The sequence below is a fragment of the Anolis carolinensis genome, chromosome 4 (genome assembly GCF_035594765.1).
Source record: "Anolis carolinensis isolate JA03-04 chromosome 4, rAnoCar3.1.pri, whole genome shotgun sequence".
NCBI classification, from domain to species: domain Eukaryota; kingdom Metazoa; phylum Chordata; class Lepidosauria; order Squamata; family Dactyloidae; genus Anolis; species Anolis carolinensis.
Genome location: NC_085844.1, coordinates 107770548 through 107794557, shown reverse-complemented (window position 1 = coordinate 107794557; position 24010 = coordinate 107770548). Strand labels below are relative to the sequence as shown.

At 37.1% G+C, this 24010-nt stretch overlaps 1 protein-coding gene across 6 annotated transcripts in view; it reads left to right on the top strand.

The window, feature by feature from the left end:
- The window catches only part of cdh10 (cadherin 10), a 150589-nt gene that overhangs the window by 39145 nt on the left and 87434 nt on the right, over positions 1 to 24010 (top strand). For 5 of the 6 annotated variants that reach the window (XM_062977614.1, XM_008114204.3, XM_062977615.1 and 2 more), the window contains exon 2: positions 4342 to 4723. The exons of the other annotated variant lie outside the window; for it this stretch is intronic. In XM_062977614.1, coding sequence (XP_062833684.1) covers positions 4493 to 4723 — 231 coding nt within the window. In that variant the 5' untranslated portion in view covers positions 4342 to 4492. The remainder of the gene's footprint in view (positions 1 to 4341; positions 4724 to 24010) is intronic. 6 annotated transcript variants of the gene reach the window in all.

Sequence of the window (24010 nt, the reverse complement as noted above, 5' to 3'; positions counted from 1 at the left end):
ATATGATGTACTGCAGCTTCTGGCAGGGCTCCATCTTAAAGGAGAAGACAGATCAGTGCATGCTTCTGCCACAACAACACGAGAGGCTTCCTGTGTTGCCTTGGATCAATGGGGGAAACTGGGTAGCAGACGCTTCCCCCATGAGATGGGAATGTGGATACGGTGGGCAATGCAGGGTATGGGGTGATGGCTTCCCCACACCCCTAGACATGCACTATTGGAATCACCACAATCCATGGTGATTCCAGCAGCATGTGTGAAGAGATTGTAGATCTCTTTGTCTGATTATTCTAAATAACTCTCTACCTTAGTCCCAGGATTCCATCTGCTGAACTAGGACAGCTGAAGTGAATTTTGTAATATATGTTATTGGAAGAGGAAATTTGTTTTCCTCCACCAGGATTGTAGGAGGTATAGAGGAGACAGGGAAATGTATTTGCATAGAAGATACAATTTTTCATCATCATCTACCCATGGCAGTTTGATCCCAAGAGCTCTAGTTCTCCTATACCACTGGAATTCAATGTTCATTTATTTGGTGTAGTATTATATCAACTTTGTGAAGTAGAAGGAATTGACCACAACTTATAACTTACTGACAGCATGATTTTCTGAGAATTATCCAAAATTAAGGACAATTTATATCCTCTCATGTAATTTCCATGGTTATATATCTGCAAAGGAACAGGACATAGCAATACCTTCTGATAGTCTTTTTTCTGTGGCTGGTTGAAGGATAACAAGCAAATATTTTGGTATAATGTGTATGAACAGTGCCATGAAAAGAAGTCAGCTGTTGCAATGAGCTTCCATTATTGTCAATAATGTGTACAAGTTCTGGTTGTCTTTATAGTCATCAGTACTGATTGCAAGGACAATGGAGCATGTTGAATCACTAATATTTCAAAGGACATGTATTCTGCAAATTTACAGTGAGATTTATTGATAGTGAATGTGTTAGTCAACCATGACAGGGCCTGAATATTAACTTATAGCTGTCCATTAAGCTTTTTTCTGTATGTTTATGCGGCTGCATAAAAACGGTGACTTCTGGGAAACAAAAGCAAGTCATAATTGGTACGTTATATTGAATTCCAATCAGTGTCATTCATGCTGTTATTCTCATTATATGGTCTATGCTGTAGACTCTATAGAAATGGGCTGTGATAGGAGATGGCTCAATCAGCTCTTCTAAAGTCACACATTACACAAGGTGATAGATAATTTCCAACAAAGTGTAGGAAACTTAATGACTCATTGCTACAAGTCCTGGTCTGTGCATGCAGATATCAGTATTTTTCAGCTGTTTTTGGCATGCATATTTTTCACAACTTTTATGTGTTATATTTCACTGTAGATTTTAGACAATAGATTAATTAAAAGAAATAAATAGTATGATCAAATAATAAGTATATTAGATAAAAATAGCATGATTATGCTTAGTATTTATGCCATACTTTCTATCATAAACATAATAGTTTTAATCTTACTTACAACAAGTAGGAAGTCTGTCAAAAACAATGCTAGATTTGAAATTAAGGGAACAAGAATTAATGTTGAGGTCAGGTCTAGGACCTCTGGTCCCCTTTAAAAAAACAAGTATTCATGAGACTCTGCGGGGGGGGGGGTCTGGGGGGGGGAAGCAGAGGTAAATTGTTTAGACTTCTTGTTTCATTCAGATGGATTTCTGACATACTTATTACTTGGTCTGTGTATGACACCAAATGTTTATTAGTCTGAAATAGGTGTTATGATCTCTACTGAAAGAGGCCATTCATACATTCCAAAACATGAAATTTACTTCCAAATGAAGAATTGAACTTTTGGTGGGACTTTAGAAGAAGAGATGGCTCTGCAGAAGGGGAGCACAGGGGTGAATGTAAATAAAAGAGGGGAAAATGTATAGAATATGTTTATATAACTGTAAATTTCTCTCTCTCTCTCTCTCTCTCTCTAAATACACATGAAATTTTCATTATTGTAAAATGTATTGAGATTCTGCGTGGATAGATGAGGTCCTCTTCTTCTCAAAGTCTTTCTAAATGTGAGGGATGACAGAATTAACATATTATCTGGGTTTTTGTGTGTTTTCCGGGCTGTATGGCCATGTTCCAGAAGTATTCTAGAACATGTGATTCCGGCCATGAAAGCCTTCAACAACAGGAAAATTTAGGGACCACTTATGTGGGGAGGCTAATTGAACTGATTTACAACACCGGATGAGGAAGTACTCCATCAAATAGGACTCATCATCACAGTGGATGATGAAGCAGCAGCTTCTCCTGTGGCTGGAATCGAGCATACCCTCACAAAGCCAGAAGCTGGGAAGTTAAATAGCCTCTGTGTCTGTCTGTCTGTGTGTTGTTTGTCTAATGACATTGAATGTTTGCCATATATATGTACATTGTGATCCACCCTGAGTCCCCTTTGGGGTGAGAAGGGCGGAATATAAATACTGTAAATAAATAAATAAAATAAATAAATCATTTATACTCTGCTTTTCTCCATGTAGGGAGTCATGGTGGCTAACAATCCACACTAGACAAGTTTAAAAAGGGCAATACAAAAGTTAAAAACAATTAAATAGTAACAATGTGGTAAAAATAGAATTAAAATACAATAAATACAGTAAAATAACATTTAAAACTCATATCCCCCATCCCCACCCAACCCACTCAACATCCCCATTAGCTTATAGGCAGAACATCTGATTCAAACAAATTAATTTGACTTCATAATATCCAGATAGTGATAAATGATTTATTACAAACAACCACAGAAAACAACTTGTTTCATTATGATGAAACAAGACAACTAAAGGTCTGTATGTATCCAATCAATTCACGATGACAAGCCAAAAACACCTAGGAATTGAGTCATTTCATTGGTCTTCTACAGTGAAGTTATTCGATTCCCAACATGTCAGTTTTCAATTGTATATAAACTCCCCATATGTTTCTATAAAATAAATATGTTAGCATTTTAGCCAGTATTTGAAATGGGGTGAACATGTATCACTAGTCAAAGTTCCAACTTCAAATCCCCATGTATCTTTGTGCATGTTCTGAAATGACTGGGAAAAGAAAGGCCTGTTTCCTTTTTAAGACAAAGAGTATTGAACTTGAAAGATCAAGGACCTTATCACATGAGGTAATTTTAACATCCTAGGATGCTTTCAGGACACTTCTTTCTTGAAGCCTCATGCCAGCTATCACACGATGTCAAGCAACTTCCAGTAGAGGCTCTACCCCCAACCATTGTTAGACACTTTCCCCGCAACATAGAAGGCTTCCTGAGTTCTTCTGGCTCCATTGAAGCCAGCATGCTTTAGCCTTGTTTGGACAACACTTCCTCTGTTTGATGGAGAAAGCATCATCATGCTGCCAAAATGGCAGTGGTGACATTTAAGCATAAACCTTAAATGAAAACATAATATCTTCAGCACATATATGCATCCAGTCTGTATATATGGCTTCTGATAATCTACAAGTGACAGTCTGTATATACGGACCATCTTTTCTGATCCTCTGCACCATAGTGACAATGTGTGAAAATGAAACTCAAAATGTGTTACATCCCAAAACTCCTCCTGCTGTAGCTTCAAATGCACACTACAAATCTCACTTCATTCCGTCATTTCTTTTTACTCATGGTTAACCCTGCTACATTAGTTCTTGCCGGAACTCTGCATCCTAGGAACTTTCTCGGTTAGAAGTTTGCTTCTTGTCATGTTGTATTTCTTCCGATGCATATGATGTCTTCCTTTGCCATTTAAAGCACCCTAGGGAGCTAGTATTTCACCATTTCCATGGTTTCTAAAACTGCCTATGCTTTAGCCTTTAAGTGCCTCTTGGTAACAAGATTAAGAAAACACTGAGTTACTTGTAAATCAAATCAGGTGGAAAACATTTCAAGTAAAGACTGTGGTATTTAATATGTAAGTACCAATGGTACAAATCCCCCAGTCTGCATGATGAATGTTTTCAAAAACCTTAGATTCAAAAGTTAGAAGCAGAAGCTATTAGATAGGGTTGGGGGCAGGGAAAGCCAATTTATTTGTGCTGTTCATTTTTTCCAGGGTATTTTACGTTATACTAAGCTGCCAAATGTATTTTGCAAATCTCAGATTAAGTGACAGTTACTACATAACCTTTATAGTTGCCACATCAACTGTTTGTTTGATGCTTAGGGGAAAAATAACCAATTTTCTGTAAGATTTTGCAGCTCTGATGCCAAAACTGATGTGAAACCTAATGCAGACTGAAAAAAAATGAATGTTTTCCAGCTTACAAATATATATCTGTAACCATAGTTTTTTTTCCTGTTCGCTTTTTTTTAAAGATTTGGGATATGCACCAGCTAGAGATGAGCTGTTATAAACCGCTTGACTGCACATTCCACTAAAGGAGTACCAAGAGCTGCATCTCAGACAAAGTGTCATATTGATCTTGCATCAGAAGGCACTTGGGAAGGCAGTCGACAGCGAAGGACTATGATCATACAACAAGTCTTGTTGCTGGTGCTGCTCTGGGTGTGCCTGCTACACCCCTGTTTGACAGCAATGGTATTCAGCAGGACTACAGATCACCAGCCGAAAGCATTTGCTGCACGTGGAACAGGGAGTGATGGGAAAACTCTCCACCGCCAAAAGCGAGGCTGGATGTGGAACCAGTTTTTCCTGCTGGAGGAATATACTGGTTCTGATTACCAGTATGTTGGAAAGGTAGGCCTTGTTTACCCCTTCTTTTGTCCATCCCATGAATTGTGGTGATCTAACTATAGGAAATTGACTTCCAGCACAACATTACTGTTTGCTTTGTTTAAATTAAAATGGCAATATTTTTGAGAAGAGCAACAGACACATATGGTCTTGTGTGAAGACAGCATTAATTTTTTTCCGTTTGATGTATTAATTTACTGGTGGAAATATGAGCTTTCCTTTGTGTGTGTGTATACGTATGAGTAAATTTTAAGTACTAAATTATGAAATGCCTTATCTTTTTGGTACCTGTTTCTCTGCTGCTTCATTATTTAGACTGGGTTCTGTCTTTGAGAGAAAAAATACGACCCACACTAATGAATGAGATGGAGAAATAATTTTGGCATGAAATCTTTAATGGATTAATAGTTTCAGGAAAGAAGAGTTGTCTGTTCTGTCAAAATACAGATAAAGAAGGACAAAGCTGTGTTGATGTAATTTTATTTTAGGCTCCTTCCACACTTCTGTATAAAATCCACATTGGACAGGATTATATGGCAGTGTGGACTCAGATATACCAGTTTAAAGCAGATATTCTGGATTATCTTCCTTTATATTATGGGTTATATGGCTGTGTGGAAGGGCTCTTAGTTGGCTAACATGACCCTGAGTCCATTTATTCAGAAGTAAATACAGCTGATTTATATCCAAGTATACAGTGTTTTTAATTACAGTTCTAGTCTTATATTTATGTCATGAATCTTGCTGTAGTTGGGAAACAGTGAAATGGTACTATCTGGTGAGCAGTCGTGCAGGTATTGTTGGTGCAACTCCACGTGTTATTAAGCATTGACTATGCTAGCAAAGACTGCTGAGACTTTGATATGGCTAGACGATTTCTATCCCTAAACCTTATTATTTGACTAATTCAATATATGAAAACATCCATGAGGCCATGATGGTGGTTGTGATGTGGCATTATGATGGTATCATTTGGGATAAAAAACTTGAAAAGTATGTCAAGATCTCATTTAGGAGTTTGCAAAAAGTTTCTGTACATGTTTCTGTGTTGAACAATTCACAGAAAAGTATATATTCTGCATTCTAACTTAAAGTAATACAGGGCCCTTCCACACAGCCCTATATCCCAGAATATAAAGGCAGAAAATCTCACAATATCTGTTTTGAACTGGGTTATCTGAGTTCAAAGCAGATATTGTGGGATTTTCTCCCTTGATATTCTGGGTTATAGAACTGTGTGGAAGGGCCCATAATGATAATCTTGAATAGCCCATAGTTCCATATGGACTAAATGCTCAGTAAACTATTATTATTATTATTATTATTATTTTATTATGACACAGCAAACAAGATAGATATGCTGGATTTCATATCACAAAATCACAAGTCAAATTATTATTATTATTATTATTATTATTATTATTATTATTATTATTATTATTATTATTATTATTATTATTATTAGGGGTGCCAAACACACAAGTCAATATGGAAAAGGACCCCGTGAACATATTTTTTAAAAAATGAGAAAAATACAGCCAGACCTACAGGTTTTTTTGTAGTCCTCTTAATTGTCACCAAAAGAATGGATGAATATAGTTCCCTCCCCTTCCCTCTTCCTTTCTTATGACTACTTCTGGTATTTCCAGTACGATTTAGTCTTAGTAACATATGCTAAGGCAGGGGTCCCCAAACTAAGGCCTGGGGGCTGGATGCGGCCCTCCAAGGTCATTTACCTGTCCCCCGCCCTCAGTTTTATAATATAATCTTTTTATATCATTTTTAATAATATAATATATTGTATTTATAATACTGATAATAATATTATAATGTTATACAATATAATACAAATGATAATACCATATAATAATATTAATTATATGTTATATATTACATATAATATTACAGTATAGTAGTATAGTTCAATATAGTAATATATAATGCTAATATTGTGCAATGCTAATAATATAATATATTCTATGTACATAGAGCTGCTCTGAGTCCCCTTTGTGGTGAGAAGGGTGGGATATAAATGTAATAAATAAATGTAGTAGATGAATAAATAAATAATTTTAGACTTAGGCTCGCTCAAAGTCTGAAATGACTTGAAGGCACACAACAACAACAACAACAACAACAACAATCCTAATTAACTTGACTATCTCATTGACCAGTAGTAGGCCCACATTTCCCATTGAAGTCTTGATAGGTTTATGTTGGTTATAGTTGTTTTCATTTTTAAATATTGTATTGTTCTTTCATTGTTGTTGTTGTTTTGCACTACAAATAAGACATGTGCAGTGTGCATAGGAATTTGTTCATTTTTTTTCCCAAATGATAATTCGGCCCCTCCACAGTCTGAAAGATTGTGGACCAGCCCTCTGCTTTAAAAGTTTGGGGACCCCTGTGCTAAGGGATCTGTCCTATGTAGCACAGCCAGGGAGAATGAAAGCAATGTTGTAGCATACATAGTTTTCTTAGCCACTCTGCTCTTTAGAGTTCTGGAGCACAAGACATTTGAAAGTGTTCAAGTCCCACCTACTTGTGGGATGTAGCATGCAAGGATTAGTTTTCTCACTGCTACATGAAAAAAAAAATCCTATGTAGTATTTCCCCTGTATTTTCAATTCTTGTTTTAGAGCATAAAAATCTGTTGGAAATATTTGTATCAACACATAAAAGTTATTTAATATAGGCAACCCATTTTCTATGCAGAAAACATTTGTGTGTGTATATCAGTGTGCTCTTGCATGCAGAGATCTCTAGAATAATTATTCTGCAATGCTCAGGGACATTTGAATCCTTGAATAAAATTGGTCAAAGTTCTTGCACATCTATTATTCTTCTCAACATGATCTCATGACTACTGGGAAATCTATGTAGCAACTTCTCAACAAATAGTAATGTATCTCTACTACGTTTTCACTCTGGCAAGTACCATTCCCTGAAGTAAGATGCTTCAGAGTGGTGATGGGAGTTCCTCCCAAGGGGAGTGGGAAATAAATTTATCTAAGCTCTATGCCAACTCAGATGGATGAATCACTCTTCCACACAGAATTGCCCCTGCTCAATGGAATCCCAGGTGACAATTGAGCTTGAAAACACCCAGATAGAGTGCTTGAGTGAATCAAGTATCTTCCACCCTTTCATGGCTCACTATCAACAGTGACTACATTTGAATAAAGCTATATCTATAAGTCTGGCTACTACCTATACAAAAAAAAAATCAATGAAGGGCCCCTTCAGATACCAGTAGTCATTCCAGCATTGAGCTTTCTTCATGGTGATCACTAACTTCATAAATGGTTTCTTTCCTGGTATTCAGATTCCACCTCTTATATCATGCTGAAGTGCAACCTCTTCACTCAAACATTTCTGAAGTGACTGCATTGCCCAGTGTCAGAAATCAGTTTTGAATGGCTATTTTTAAGATTTCAATTGATTGTGTAATGGCTGAAGTACTCCTCAGCATAGGCTCACCTAAATCAGTGGACTCATGGAGATTCAAAACTGATTTAGGTTCCATCCTAGGCAATATATGCTATATTGGAGTCTTGCTGAATTTATGATTTAATGTTTGCATTTTGGTGTGTTTTAATCATTATTTTAATGTTAATGTGTTGGAAGGATACACAATTAATACTCGAGCAATTGATAGCCATTTATAAATACAGTAGAGTTTCACTTATCCAACATAAACGGGCCGGCAGAATGTTGGATAAGCAAATTTGTTGGATAATAAGGAGGGATTAAGGAAAAGCCTATTAAACGTCAAATTAGGTTATGATTTTACAAATTAAGCACCAAAACATCATGTTATACAACAAATTTGACAGAAAAAGTAGTTCAATACACAGTAGTGCTATGTAGTAATTACTGTATTTACGAATTTAGCACCAAAATATCATGATATATTGAAAACATTGACTACAAAAATGTGTTGGATAAACCAGAATGTTGGATAAGCGAGTGTTGGATAAGTGAGACTCTACTGTATGTGAAGGGAAATCATAGGGAGGAGGGAGCAAGCTTGTTTTCTGCTGCCCTGGAGATTAGGACATGGAACAATGGCTTCAAACTTCAGGAAAGGAGATACCACCTGAACATTAAGAGGAACTTCCTAACTGTGAGAGCTGTTCGGCAGTGGAACTCTCTCCCCCAGACTGTGGTGGAGGCTCCTTCTTTGGGGGCTTTTAAGCAGAGGCTGGATGGCCATCTGTCGGGGGTGCTTTGAATGAGGTTTTCCTGCTTCTTAGCAGGGGGGTGTACTGGATGATGATGATACAATAAGTAAATATTCACACACACTATCTAGACACCACACAGCTCTGTCTTGGAGCTTCTTTGTAGCAAACAAAGTTATTTATTATTTATTTATTTCTGATATTTCTACCCCACCCTTCTCCCTGAGGGGACTCAGGGCGGCTTACACAACTGGCAGGATCACTACCAGTATATCATAATACAATAAAATAATAAAACAGTTAAAATAGTTAAATAACATAATAAAGTACAATATATAAAAGTTGCCCATAGTGTCATAACCATGGTGCTGTGAAATATAGAGTGTTTGAAAAAGAACTCCCTATTCACCATTTAATTTAAATGGTGAATAGGGAGTTCTTTTTCAAACACCCTATATATGAATAGATGGTAGAAATAGATGGATCATGCTGGAATTTTTTCTATATTTGCAATAGCTATTTGGAGTTTAGTAGAAGCACTGGGTCTTAGCCATATGCAGAAAATATTCACGGCCTCATAAAATATTCAGAGAAATTGCTATACACACAGACAAAAATATATTTCGGGAAGATTAATTCCTGTTTTGAATTTCTACCCAAAACTAGATTTGCCCATATTTTAATACACTCTGATTCTAATAAGCTTACCAGATTTTGGCCAAAGCAGAGGGGTTCATATTGTAATACAGTTGGCCCTTTCTATAGGTCATTTCTCTTAACAAAATGTAAAAAAAGAAAGATGAAAAATATAACAGCTCAAATTATGTTTTGAAATGGCCTTGTTTTTAATATGGATAGAATTTAATAAATGCATGACACAAGAGATCAAAATGGAAGAAACCTTAAAATGAACACTTCCAAAATTGCCCTCCTTGTCACATATTCAGAAAAAAGAGGAGCACACAAAAGCCAAAACTTTATTGAGGACCACTGTACTATTTACAAGTTGCACTGGATTTGCATAATATACAAAGTGGGCCAGTGCATTTGATACCAGGTATGCAGATACCATATGCACTTTGTCTCTAAAACAGCACAAATACATCCAAAAAGTCATTTATAAGTGCATTTTTCTTAACATAAGTAACCCATTTAGAACCACTAAAGATTAATCAAAAAGATTTGTATCCTGTACATGTTTTCTAGTAGTGGTTATCTGAGTGCATTGAGCTTGGCTATCTGAAACCGAAGATCTATAATTAATGAACATAATATGTATGTTTGCATGTATGAGTGGACATTTTATATTTTATGCTTTTTTATTAGTGGCAGACTCCTTCAGATGGAAAAATAAATAAACACATGAATAATTTACTATACTATACTATAACGCAGAAGCCAGTGGGTAATGGCTTTGAAAAATCTGTTTATGCCACATTTCCCTGAGAAAATATCTATGTTACATTATGTTGCTTTCCTCAAGAACAGGCCCTCCACTGAAATTACTTCATTTAATGCAATGTTACATGCCAGATTACATATGCTTTATCAATTCTATTAGGCCAGATTCAGTAGGAAAATGATTTTGGCTTTTTCTGCTGACAGAAGCTCAAGTGAAATCAATTTATTGAGCATGCCAGAGAGATGCATTTAGTTTGATGATATTAAGTCAGACATATCCACATACATTTGAATCTAAAAATATGGAGGGTGTTGGACACACTGAGCTCTTTCTAATAGTCTAAATCTATAATTCTTAACATCAGTGGAGGTTAAAAGCTTGGCTTTTTTATATCCACAATGCAAAATGGAGTAGGGGGTAGAAGATAAGGTGATGTATCTCTTAGTTCAGTGGTAGTGCACAGGCTTTATTTGAAGAAGATCCCTGCATTCATAGGTAGGGCTGAAAGCATTTGAAGGTATTCTTCCTTTTGCTTATTTCTCTTTCCTTTCTGGTGGGCATTTAATTTTTTTTTTTTGGTACTGTTCCAGTATCCAGGCGGAGGCCACAAGAGGGTGCTGGAGAGAGAAAAATAGTCTATTTTATGGGGGTGGAAGGTGGATTGAAGGATTAAAACCATTTTCTCCTTTTTTCCTGTTATTCCCGCACCTATGTCACTATCTTGGAAACAATTCTCGTTTATGACATGGGAAGGGGGGAATATCGAGCTAAAATGGCAAAAACAGGTTTCCTCCTTCAACTCTCCACCTCCTTCAACTCCCTCCTCCCCTTTAAAATGGAATATTCTTCTCTCTCTAGCTCCCCTTTTGGAGTCTGCCTAGATAATCGAACAGTACAATTTTTTTAAAAAAATCAACTCACATGTATCCCATTTTTCTCCTGTGAAGGTATATGTTTGACTCATACCCTCACAGATGAAAAATGGGATATATGTGCCAAGTAACACTGGAGTGTAATAAAGATGGCAGAAGTTTTTAATGAGAAAAAAATTCAAAATTCTAGAATATAATGTATTAGTTTGCTTTAGTGTGATTCTATAGGGAAGAGGGAAATTCTGTCCCCACTTCTCCCACCCCCACTGCCATGCCAGCTGAGTGCAAACTATTTTCATACTCAGTTTGTAACTGTAATCAAATGTTTTCAACAACTGAAGCAAGCTGTGGGCAGCCTCATTAAAAGGAGGAAAATGGAAAGAGGTGGAAAATTTTGAGAATTATAAATGTTGCTGAAAAAGAAACATAAAGACAGCAGGTTAAGACAGAGTATTTCAGCCAAATCAAGACAGTTGGAGAGTAAAATAGAATACTGAAGTTTAGCTTTGGATCACTGTGTGCCCAGCTATCCCAGTGCTCCATAAGGATTTCCACATGTCCTTTCCCTCATGATACCTGTTCTCTTAAATTCCTATATACAGTGTTCCCTCACTTATCGCTGGGGTTAGGTTCCAGGACCACTCGCAATAAGTGAAAATCCACGAAGTAGGGACACTATATTTATTTTAATATTTATACATTATTTTAGTAGTTATACACTATTTTAAGTCTTTATCAACCAATCGTGTGTTGATAAATCACCTCCTTCTCCTCCCGTTGCTGCTTGGGCTCCTTTTGGCTTCTCCTTCCTCCCTTCCTTAGGCTGTAAATTGTAATTTTTAAAAAATGTATAATAGTCTTTTAGAGTTTATTGAAAAACCACAAAACAGCGAATCGGCGAAAAATGAACCGCAAAGTAGTGAGGGAACACTGTAGTAGTCAGTGTATCTATGCAATTTTACAGTGGATATTATGAAATTTCATTTTAATTCTTCCTTATTACAAAAATATAACAACTTCATACTTGATCTGGCAAGAATTAAAACTGAATGTGGAAATAATAATAATAATAATAATAATAATAATAATAATAATAATAATAATAGCTTTATTTTTGTATCCTGCCACAATCTCCCCGAAGGGACTCAGAACGGCTTACACAGGGACAAGCCCGGTCAACATGGTTTAAAATAAAGCACAGTAAAATTCATAAAACAACATCATAAATGAGTTAAACTAGTAAATTTTCCCATTCCTCGTACAAGGTAGTTTCATTAAGATTCAGAATCAAAGAATCATAGATTTGAAAGAGATCACAAGAACCATCCAATTCAACCCCCCAGCCATGCAGAAATACATAATCAAACCACAACTGACAAATGACCATCCAGGCTCTGGTTAAAATTCTCCAAAAAGGGAGATTGTTATACAATCAACGAGCTCTTACCAGCAGAAAGTTCCTCCTAATATTCAAGTGGAATCTCTTTTCCTGCAGCTTAAATCCATTGCTGCAGGTCCTAGTTGCTAGAGCAACATAATACAAGCCTGCCCTATCTTCAATGTGACATCCTTTCAAAGATTTAAATCTCCCCTTGATCTTCTTTTCTCCAAACTGAGCATTCCTAACACCCTAAAATGGCCTTCAAAGGGCTTGTTCACTGAAAATTTCATCAATTTGAGTGTCTTCCTTTGGACAAATTATTAAAATAGTTGAGCTGTATGCATTGATGTTTGCCCTTTATGGCACTAGTTCTGTTTCTGGAATGATAGATTAGTATTACCAGTTTGAATCCTTGCAAGGGCGCCCTCTTGAGCACTTGTCCTATGGTCCATAAGTTGAAATAATAGTAATAAAAGTTAACGTGCATGACTGAGAGAACCATAAAAATGATATGGCTAGTGAGACTTCTCTTCATAGCAAATTCCCCAATGCTCCATGCTACACATTAGGTTTCCCCTGGAATTCAATAGTGCCTTCCTAAATGCTTCCATTTTGCTTTCATTTTAAGGATTCATTTATCCCAGTAATTTTAATGGGCATCAATTTCAACCCATTTCAATGTTCCACCAAATTTTATACTGAATTGGTAGAAGCATGCTAACGTTTCATTGCACAGCCAGTTCTGGAACTACTGAAAGGAACAAAACTCTAAAGAAATGTTCATTGCTCAATTTCAATCAATTTGGTACTCAGAAAAATGACTTCTTCATGCTCTGGTTAGAAGACTAGATTCAACCCACTAGGACCCAAGTTACATAGGCCCACTGTATGACCAAAACCCTCAAGAGCCAACGGTAAATGAAACCCAAAACAAATAAACCACCTCCACCCACCTCCGACAAAAAATACCCAAAACACAACAAGGCCAACAATCCAAGATGTGAGTCCCTTTTATTTATTTATTTACAGCATTTATATTCCGCCCTTCTCACCTCAAAGGGGACTCAGGGAAGATCACATTACACATATAGGCAAACATTCAATGCCTTTTAACATAGAACAAAGACAAGACAAACATAGGCTCTGAGTGGGCCTCGAACTCATGACCTCCTGGTCAGAGTGATTAATTGCAGCTGGTTGCAGCTGGCTTGCTCTCCAGCCTGCGCCACAGCCCGGGCCCGGGCTCTTAACCATCTATTTTTCAAAGCAGCTAAAATGATATTAGTTTCATTTGAAGTTTTGATTTAACATTCTTTCGTTCATTTGTGTATTTTGAAGATGTGTATTTGTCACTGTGTATTATATCTGGATAATCTATTTTATAATTGTATTGCATTGTTTTACATTTGGATTACTTCATCTATTCCCTGTGTGTACATGTATGCATATTTTAGATTATATACCTTTGGTAGGGCTATTGTTATTGTTTGTCATTCTACTTTTAAAGTGGCATGTACATTGATGGTGCTATACAAACATATGACAATAACAATGGTAATTTGCATAATGGTAGATCAGTTAAAAGCAAAGTATCATTAATGCATTTATTGGATACTGACAGTTCCTTTCTTTTCAACAGAAAACAAATATAAAACTATAAAATTGCTTTATAAAACAAAACAAAAAAAACTTTAAATGTTCATTTAAAGAAAAAATATATTTCCAATTTTTAGCCGTGTTATTGTATTCTAGTTTTGATTGGTGACTAGCACTAAATTATCTCCTGAACACCCATAATCCCACATCCCACAACTACAACCAAAGATGATGATGATATGGCCTTTTAAAATATTAATATGAGTGACACCTTTTTGTGGGTGCCCCAACACGAGTTGGGAAGATAGGAAAAGAAAGATTTATTAGAAAAATGTGCACAAATGGGAATCCACAGGGTGGACTTTTTCACCAAGCCTGTGAATTCTCCCAAAAAAAAAATATTACCTTATGTATTCCTTTTCAAGGCAGATATTCTTCCAGAAACATTTCCTTATAAGTGTGTATTTTTTTATTGGTTCTACCTCTTCCCATTTCTTTCTCTTCTGCCAGTGATCAATACATGCATCATCACTTCTTTGCATATGACTTGGCTGCCTAGCTCAAAAAATGAGAGGGCAAATTCCACCAAAGCTTTCTGCCATGCCCTTCAGTAGGAAGATTCGTTTTCAGCTGAAAGTTTGAGATAGGAATGTGTTGCGCAACTGACTTCTGCAGCTGCTTTATTACTTAAATAATTTAACAGCATCACTCCAATATGAATTCAGCGTGGTTCTAAGTACATGCTGATATTATATAGTATAAAACATTGGGATAATAAATGTATAAGATTATGGCCCTAAAGTGATCCTTGGTAGAAATCCAAAACCCTGTGACATTTTATTTTTTCAACCAGAAGAAACTGTTAACAAATGTCTTACTTTTGGGGAGGGAACAACCTTGTGACCATGTGCTTTTTAAAAGCTGAACATAAACCCCTCTTGGTTTGGCAACTTTAGCCAGAGGGAATCAAAGATCCTAAAATATGCGTATAGTGAACCACAAGAGTGAGTAAAGGAAACAACTCAGGGTTGCATTGTATTGCAATGCTTTGCTTACAACTGAGTTGTAGTTTTCCCTCCATAAAGTATATTTAAAAAATGATAAAATGATAATGCAGTCTAGGACTCAAAGAAGGAAGGAAGTAGAACATTCATTAACACTCGAGGAATGTGGCATTGGTAGCAGTAAATTTTCAAAGATCATGGTTGTTTATCTGTAAGTGAAAACTGGTGTTAATAATCAACAATGCTCATCAACACCTCCTAGCTGAGAGCTAAAGTGACTTATTGTAGTCATTGTGCCAATCTGAACTTCCTTAAGAAACTCGGCTGTACAGATGATGATGATGATGATGATGATGATGATGATGATGATGATGATTATTATTATTATTATTATTATTATTATTATTATTATTATTATTATTTTATGACACAGCAAACAAGATAGATATGCTGGATTTCATATCACAAAATCACAAGTCAAACACTTCCCAAGTGTCTAGGACTGTTTGATGTATTTTCGGATGATGCGTGCAGATCCCAGCAGGGTGGCCTTTTGCAGATGGCAGATCGTAATTTTGTCAATGCCTATTGTTTCCAAATGCCGACTGAGATCTTTTGGCACGGCACCCAGTGTGCCCATCACCACCGGGACCACCTGCACTGGTTTCTGCCAGAGTCTTTGAAGTTCAATCTTGAGGTCCTGATAGCAGCTGAGTTTTTCCTGTTGTTTTTCGTCAATGCAACTGTCACCTGGGATGGCAACATCAATGATCCAAACCCTTTTCTTTTCCACAACTGTGATGTCTGGTGTGTTGTGTTCCAGAACTTTGTCAGTCTGGATTCGGAAGTCCCACAGTATCTTTGCATGTTCATTTTCCAATACTTTTGCAGGTTTGTGATCCCACCCGTTCTTTGCTGCTGGAAGGTGGTACTTGAGGCATAAGTTCCAATGAATCATTTGGGCCACGTAGTTGTGCCTCTGTTTGTAGTCTGTCTGTGCAATTTATTATTATGAACAATGACAGTGAGAAAAAATGCCAGTCGTATTTATAGATTTTACCTTTCCTAAGAACTGTGTACTTTCCTTTGTTACATTTCTTTAGAATGTTTACTAGATAAATGCACAGCTATATAATAAACATCCTCAAAGAAATATAACAAAGTAAATTTAATAGTTATATATATATATATATATGTATGTGTGTGTGCGCACAGATAGAAAGAACAAGCTAGAGGTAGGTATAAAATCCAATTTTCTCCATAGACTACTCAGTACTAGTATTTGCCTTTTCTCATATGCATAAAACTGTAGAACCATAGACTCATAGAGTTAGAAGAGATCAAAGTCTCATTCAGCACATCCCCATTCTGCAATGCAGGAACACACAATAAGAGCATCCCCGACAAATGGCCACACAGCCCCTACTTAACCTTCACAGAAAGAGCATATACCACTGCTGAACAGCTCTTACTGTTAGGAAATTCTTCTTAATGTTTAGTTGGAATCTTTTTTCCTGCCATTTGAGTCCATCGATCTGTGTCCTAGTCTCTAGAGCAGCAGAAAACAAGCTTGTCTCCTCCTCAGTGTGACATCTTTTCAAATATTTAAATATGGCTATCATGTCCCCTCTCAGCCTTCTTTTCTCCAAGCTAAATATACCCAGCCACCCAAGCCATTCCTCATAGGGTTTGGCTTCAAAACCTTTGGTCATTTTTGGCTGCCCTTCTCCGGACATGTTCTAGCTTATACACACATGTGTGCATGCATGCACACACACACACACACACACAATTGTGGTGCCCAGAACTGAGTACAGTATTAAAGGTGAGGTCTGACCAAAGTGGGGTAGATCGGGACTATGACTTTCTGCAATCTTGACACTATATTCCTTTTGATGCATCCTGGAATCTCATTGGCTATTTTAGATGCCATATTACATTATTGATTCATGTTCAGCTTGTGGCCTTTTAAGACTCCCAGATCCTTTTAACACGGACTGTTTTCAAGTCAGGTGTCACCCATCCTATATCATTTTTAGTGTCAAAGTGTAGTACATACATTTGCTCCCCAACCACTGAAATAATGAGACCACACAATAATATGGGATAACTATGGGCAACTTTTATCAATGTTATCTATTTAACTTTCTTGTGATCTGCAAACCAATTCTTAACAAATATTAACTTGATGTGGAATAAGCTGAGGCAGTGGTCATCTAAGACCTACTACACAGCTAACTTAGCTGTGATACCTAGGTCCCCTGAATGCAATAAAACTGCCCTGATTCCAGGGTGACCACTTAGGGAAGCAGTATAGGGAATTCTGTCCCAAGTCTCAAGGATTTATTGAGGCCAGAATTCCTCCCGCTTCAAGGCTGTTTCCATTTGCCCTCATCTTGGTTATCCAAACCACACGTGAGGGTTGCTGTTTCAGGCCTTCACCAAAAAGAGTGACTTAAGTGCACACCAAGATGTGAACCCATCCCTGTGTCCTGTTTGATAGCCCATTTAAGATCCATGACACCAATTATCTCATAAAGAAACTATGTAGAATAGGTAAAAAAAACAACAACCCTATAGTTCTTAGGGGAGAGGAATTCCTACCCAGACCAGAAGTCACCCCTAAGTACACTGTTAGAGGACAAGAGGGTGGGTCAGTACCAGAACTGGAGTGAATTCAAGGTCAGGGCTGCAAGGCTAAATTAGCCCCGCCCTGAAAATAGTCCCAGTAGGGACTATTTGCCCATAGATCTTGCTCATTGAAGGTCAACAAAGTGCCCCAATGCCCAGCAAGCGGGGAAGGAAAGCTAATTCTCTCTGTTGAAATTAATTTGGTTAGTTTTGGCTCAGCTCTCTAATCGATTAAGATCATTTTGAATTCTGATCCTGTCCTCTGAGGTATGTGCTATCACTCCCAGTTTGGTGTAATCTCTGCTGAACAACAGAGATGAATTATTGATCCACAATTATTTCTCTCCCCTCCCAATTTTCTTTTTTTTAAAATGCATGTGATTGAGCATTGTTGCACTTTTCAGGATGCATCTCTCTCCTCCCGATTTCACTTCTGCATGCAAACGCAAATGCACATTGATTAAAACCCCCAGACAAAAAGGAATATTGATGCCATAACAAAATTCCATCAAAATTTGATTTTGTCTGATGATTTAATTAGGGCACAGACACACAAATATCCATGGATTAACAGTGCAGTCCCGCTTTCTAATTTTCACCCACTATTAATGGGGTTGAAGTCAACCTGAAAGCAGTTAAGAACAACAAATGTTAGGAAGATTCACCTCTTTCATTCTAATCAAAAAATATTGTCAACTGTGCAGCAAGATCTTTGTGTGTGTCCAAGATTACAAAATGGCATTACCCTGTAACAAAAAGATTCCGTTTTTGCTTGTATAAATGTGGATGTAGAAAGTGTTGTATTTTGCACAAAATCAGTATTTGGGATTTTAATTTTTATACTCATTGATGAGATAAAAGTAGGAAAAATATATATTCTCACTCTTCACTGTGATTAATGAGACACGTGTTTGTTTTATGTGCCTTAAAATACAGCCCATGGTACCTGGTAGTCATTGGTGCTATCCCAATCTGAATATTAACCAGGATTAACCCTGTTTACCTTCCACGGTCAGACAGGATCTTAGTTTTTTAGAGTATTTAGGCCAGTCCCAAACAATTGTGTGAAAGCTCAAGGTACAAGACAAAAATGAATCCTGGTTTTAAGAATTTTAATAGGATAAAGAGTTTCTACGTGTATTCACATGATTACTCGCACATTGATAAGTACTGGTAGGATAACAGAATCATTGAATAATAGAGTAGGAAGAAATCACATGGGCCATCTAGTCCTATCCCCTGCTATGCAAGAAAAGCACAAAGTATCCCTGACAGATGGCCATCCAGCCTCTGTTTAAAAGTTTCCAGGAAAGGAGTTTCCACCACACTCTGTGGCAGAGAGTTCCACTGTTGAACACCTCATTAGGAAGTTCTTCCTAATGCTCAGGTAGAATCTCCTTTTCAGTAATTTGAAACCATTGCTCTGAGTCCTAGTTTCCTGGGCAGCAGAAAACAAACCTGCTTCCTCTTCCTTATGACACCCTTTCACATATTTATACATGGCTATCATGTCTCTTGTCAACCTTCTCTTCTCCAGGCAACACATACCCATTTCTGTAAGACGTTCCTCATAGGGCCTCCAGACCTTTGATAATTTTAGTTGACCTCCTCTGGACACCTTCCAGTTTGCCAATATCTCTTTTGAACTGTGGTGCCCAGAATAGGATACAGTATTCCAGGTGAGGTCTGACCAAAGCAGAATACAAAGATGCCATGACTTTCCTCAATCTAGACACTATACTTCTTTGATGCAGCCCAAAATCCCATTGACCTTTTTAGCTGTTGCATTACACTGTGGACTCATGTTCAACTTGTTGCCTACAAAGACAATTGATGTCAGGCTGACTGAACGGTCATTGTTTGGGTCCTCTTTTTTCCCTTCTCGAAGATAGGGACATTTGCCCTCCTTCAGTCTGCTGGGGCTTCTCCTGTTCTCCAAAAATTCTCAAAGATTATTGCCATTGGTTCTGAAATGACTTCTGCTAGTTCCTTCAATACTCTTGGATGTAGTTCATCTGGCCCTGGAGACTTAAATTCATTTAGAGTAGCCAGGTATTTCTGGACTACTTCTTTACTTATTTTGGGTCGCATTTCCCCTATTACCTCATCTGCTCTGTATTACTCAGGTTGAACACCAATCTCTTTTTGAGAGATTTGGTAGTTTGTAAGGGCAAGAAGAAAGGTGCCCCTTGGAGACAGGGAAAAAAACACAAGACAATACTGTCTGGCACAAATGTGAAAACTGACTTCAGACACTTCTAAGTAAAATGAAAGGGAGAGAGAGGGGTATATCAGACAAAAATATTCTATAGAGCAAAAGCAAAACAATTTTCTCGTGAACCATCATTGCTGAACAGTCAAAAGAGGAAGACAGGTGCTTGAAGCATGAATTTTAACCTGACCCAAAATGAAAAGAGATGTCAAAATATGATAACAGATTGTTCATTGATGATGACATCCACTAAGTTTGAAAGGATTAGAGGACTAAGTTAGCATGAGATTTGATTGATCTGGTTGATGTTTGCACCCGCAACCCAGAGATTTTTCTTTCACTTCCTTTCCCTCCTGCCGTACCCTTTTTTTTTTTAGGGAAGAGAAAGTACTTTTCCATTTCTCTCGTTAACTGCAAGTGAAGGAACATTATTGCAAATATTTTATTCTTATTAGAAATCTGAGAAAACAGCAGCACAACATATTCCATAGCTGTTAAAAAAAAAAGCTGGTTGGCACTCATAAGACAACCCTCATTCCCATGCACACTGATTTCTTTTGGGTGTGCACCCCAGTGTTAACAACCTGGGTAGGTACTAAATACTTTCTTCTTCGTCTTTCCTAGTCAATGTATGTTAGCCTCATGCCAATATACATTTCAGCATGTGTGTTAGGGAAATTAGAAAGCTTCATGTCCAATGGTAACAAGTCCACAGCACTATTTCAGCAATGGAAAATCAAGGGTTTGCTGACTGTTTTGTGGTGGGATTTGTAAGATCAGTAATTTGAGAAGCCAAATTTCCTCCTTTGCAGTCAGACCCTCTCTGTCCACTATTTGTCAGATGGCAGGAGAGGAGTCAAAACATTTTATGAATTCTGTACTTCCCTTTAGGGGTCCTGAGATTGCCACCTTAAAATCTATACAGTGCTGCAAGTCAAATTAAACCCGGTTGAAAGGTAGATTTATGATATTCATCAGTTCAGCTACGAAGCAATCTTTTCTTTTTAAATGAAGATCAATATATTTAAATGTGCTTCCCTAGCTAATGAAAACAGTGATGAATATGTAGTGCATATACATGTAGGAGGTATATTGGATTTTATTATTAGACTGTAACTTTTATAGCAATATCTGTCATAGGATGAAAAGGAAAACATTCTAAGAATTCATAACTGACACAGCAGATATATACAGCTCATAATCGTGAAATCATTTAGTGAAAGATGATCCATGGCAGTGTTAGAATACCACATTTGAGGATTACAGTTTCAGTTTTGATTCCGATGCTCAAGTAAATAATCTAAGAAGCTTTAGATTTTGCTGTAAAATTGATGTATTTAGGGACTGCGGCATCATTTTCCATCTCCTAGCAAGGATTGTTTTCACCTTCTTCAAATGATAATAGAATTTTAGAAAAGACTTACATTCATGTCTGAACATTACCATGCCAGCCTATTGTTATTCACACTCAATTAAGCACTCACATTAATTAAGAAGAAACTTAGTAAACGTAGTAATGAAAACTTAATTAATTACTGTACTTTAATATTTGTGTATGAAACCTTTTTCATAACAGCTTCATACACATGGGTAAACCTGAAATATACTCAAAGCTGAAATATATTTTCCCTGCCTGCAATTTCCCACTCTGACTTTCACTGCCCATGAATATATGAAGTATATTTTGCAGTGCAAACATAATAAAACAAGCCCCTAATATAGCTAAGAACCCATTGCCCTTCTTGCTTCCTGTGCTTAAAGACATTTTATGCAATAAACTTTTATATGCCAGGAAAGTTGTATGGAGTTAAGCGAGCCTCAGGAGCATGCTTACAAAACTCATCTCCTCACAAATTCATTTCAAAATGCAGAAAAAAGAAGGAAAGAAAAAAAGAAAAAAAAAGGGAAGAAACAGGGAGGGAAGTAAATGGAGGATTTTTTTAACCTGTTCAAAGCAAGGAATAAATGTACAACAGCTTGGATTGGAGCACAGTATATAAACTCTCTCTCTCTCTCTCTCTCTCTCTCTCTCTCTCTCTCTCTCTCTCTCTCTCTCTCTCTCATGCACACACATCCTTGATTTAATTTGCTATAAAATGTCTTTGTATATATATATCTTACTTTACACTAGTATATATCTACATCTGAGATCCATGTAGAGTAGTCAGCCTTTGGGACAGTTTGAATTAGTTTAATTGTTTGAGGCTAGGAAAATGAACGCTAAGAATTGAGAGGGGGTGATTTTTCTGTTAGGAACTTGTTTGTACAACTCTCTCTCTCTCTCTCTCTCTCTCTCTCTCTCTCTCACACACACACACACACACACACACACATACACACACATGGAGAAAAAGAAAAAAGAGAAAAGGGGAAAAAAAGTAAAACTGGTAACATTACTGGCTTTTCAGCAGTTATACATAATAACATACTTCACACTCTAATAGTAAGACAACTTATCTTTGTTTCATAATTTATACCTTCTAAGTTCCCAAACCAAAGATACCAAGTCAGTTTTTGGCAAAAAAAAAAAAAGTCCATCAGACGTTTCCAATCTTTGAGAAATCTTTTTCCTGAGTACACAAGTAAATTTATGGATTCCTGCTAAGTCTATCAGTTTCAGTAGCCAGCCACTCCCCCTTAGTCAATAATATTGAATCCTTCCAACTTTACGTGTACATTACAACACTCTTGCTATCATGGTCATATATGGAAGCAATCATCCATAGGTCTTCTCTAACATTGCAGTCAACAGTTTCAAAAGACATACTTCAGGTTTTAGTTGAAGATTAGTTGAATATCAATCTTTAAAATCATACAATGTTGTTGCTGCTGCTATTTGTTTACCACACACTGTTATTTTTTTCTAGAATCAAACTTGCTTATACAAGTATCACTATTTGATAGGGTCATGTTTGCAAAGTTTTATTTTAAGCATTATCTAACTCTTGGGAGTCTATTTTCCATTGGCTTCATCCATGAAGGTGGGAGAGATGTCTGCACTCATAATAAAAAAGGCTGCTGGCCAACAATACTCTGGATCGTGTTAGTTGTTTAGACACCCAATCCTACAATTGGCTGTGAGGGAATGCTGGACTGGAAGCTTTGTCTGCTGCATACCATCTGCTGTATACCATCTGCTGAACCATTTACAACCAATAAAGTTTGTCTTATAGTAGCACTGTGTCAGTTTTGGCACCAAATGATGTTTTGGGGAGGACTGGAACTATCTCCAGTTCTAGAACAATCACTTTAGTGGAGCTGCTTTTTTCCAGATTTCACCTGCTGCTAGCATTCACTGTACAATGTAAAGAGAAAAGAAGAAATAAACATATGAAAACCACTATTTCCCTGGGACAGATCTCTGAAAGGTATTTCAGTTGCAGCTGAAATAATATCATTAGAGAGTTTCTGGGGAATCAACAGCATAGAAATCCTGAAGTATGTGATATTCGTGTTTTTGCAATATTTGGTTCATGAAGCCTCCTAAATACTTACGAATGATATGGGCTGAATCTACCAAGGGGTCCAAAAGCCTCCATGCATGCCTGACAGATGTACAAGGCTTAAATGCATTCTGATTTGGTAGGGACAGTCCTGATTAATCTTCTGCCATTCTACTTTTTCAGCTGCTTTTAAAATGTTCCATTTTCCTTCTCCTTTGCTCACTTCCTCCCTTTGCTCTTAGCTTATTCCAATGGCTGAGCTCAAGGGGCAAAAGTATTTTGCATTTAATTACTCAACCGAGGGCAGAAGAGGGGGGTAAATCTCACTTTTCTCATTAGGTTCAGGAAAAAGTGAACTTCTGAAGTTTCTCCAAGCTGGTCTGTCTTTCCTCATTAATCGTTTTTGTTGTCTTGATGACACTGATGTTGCTTGGTGAGCCTGGATCTCTGAAATGTTGGAATTGATGTGATGGCACACAGATTGCATATGCCGATTTGATTTTGTTAGGGCTTTGCTCAGTTCTTGAGGAGCGAAAGTACCTCCTTCCTTCATACCTCATTACAG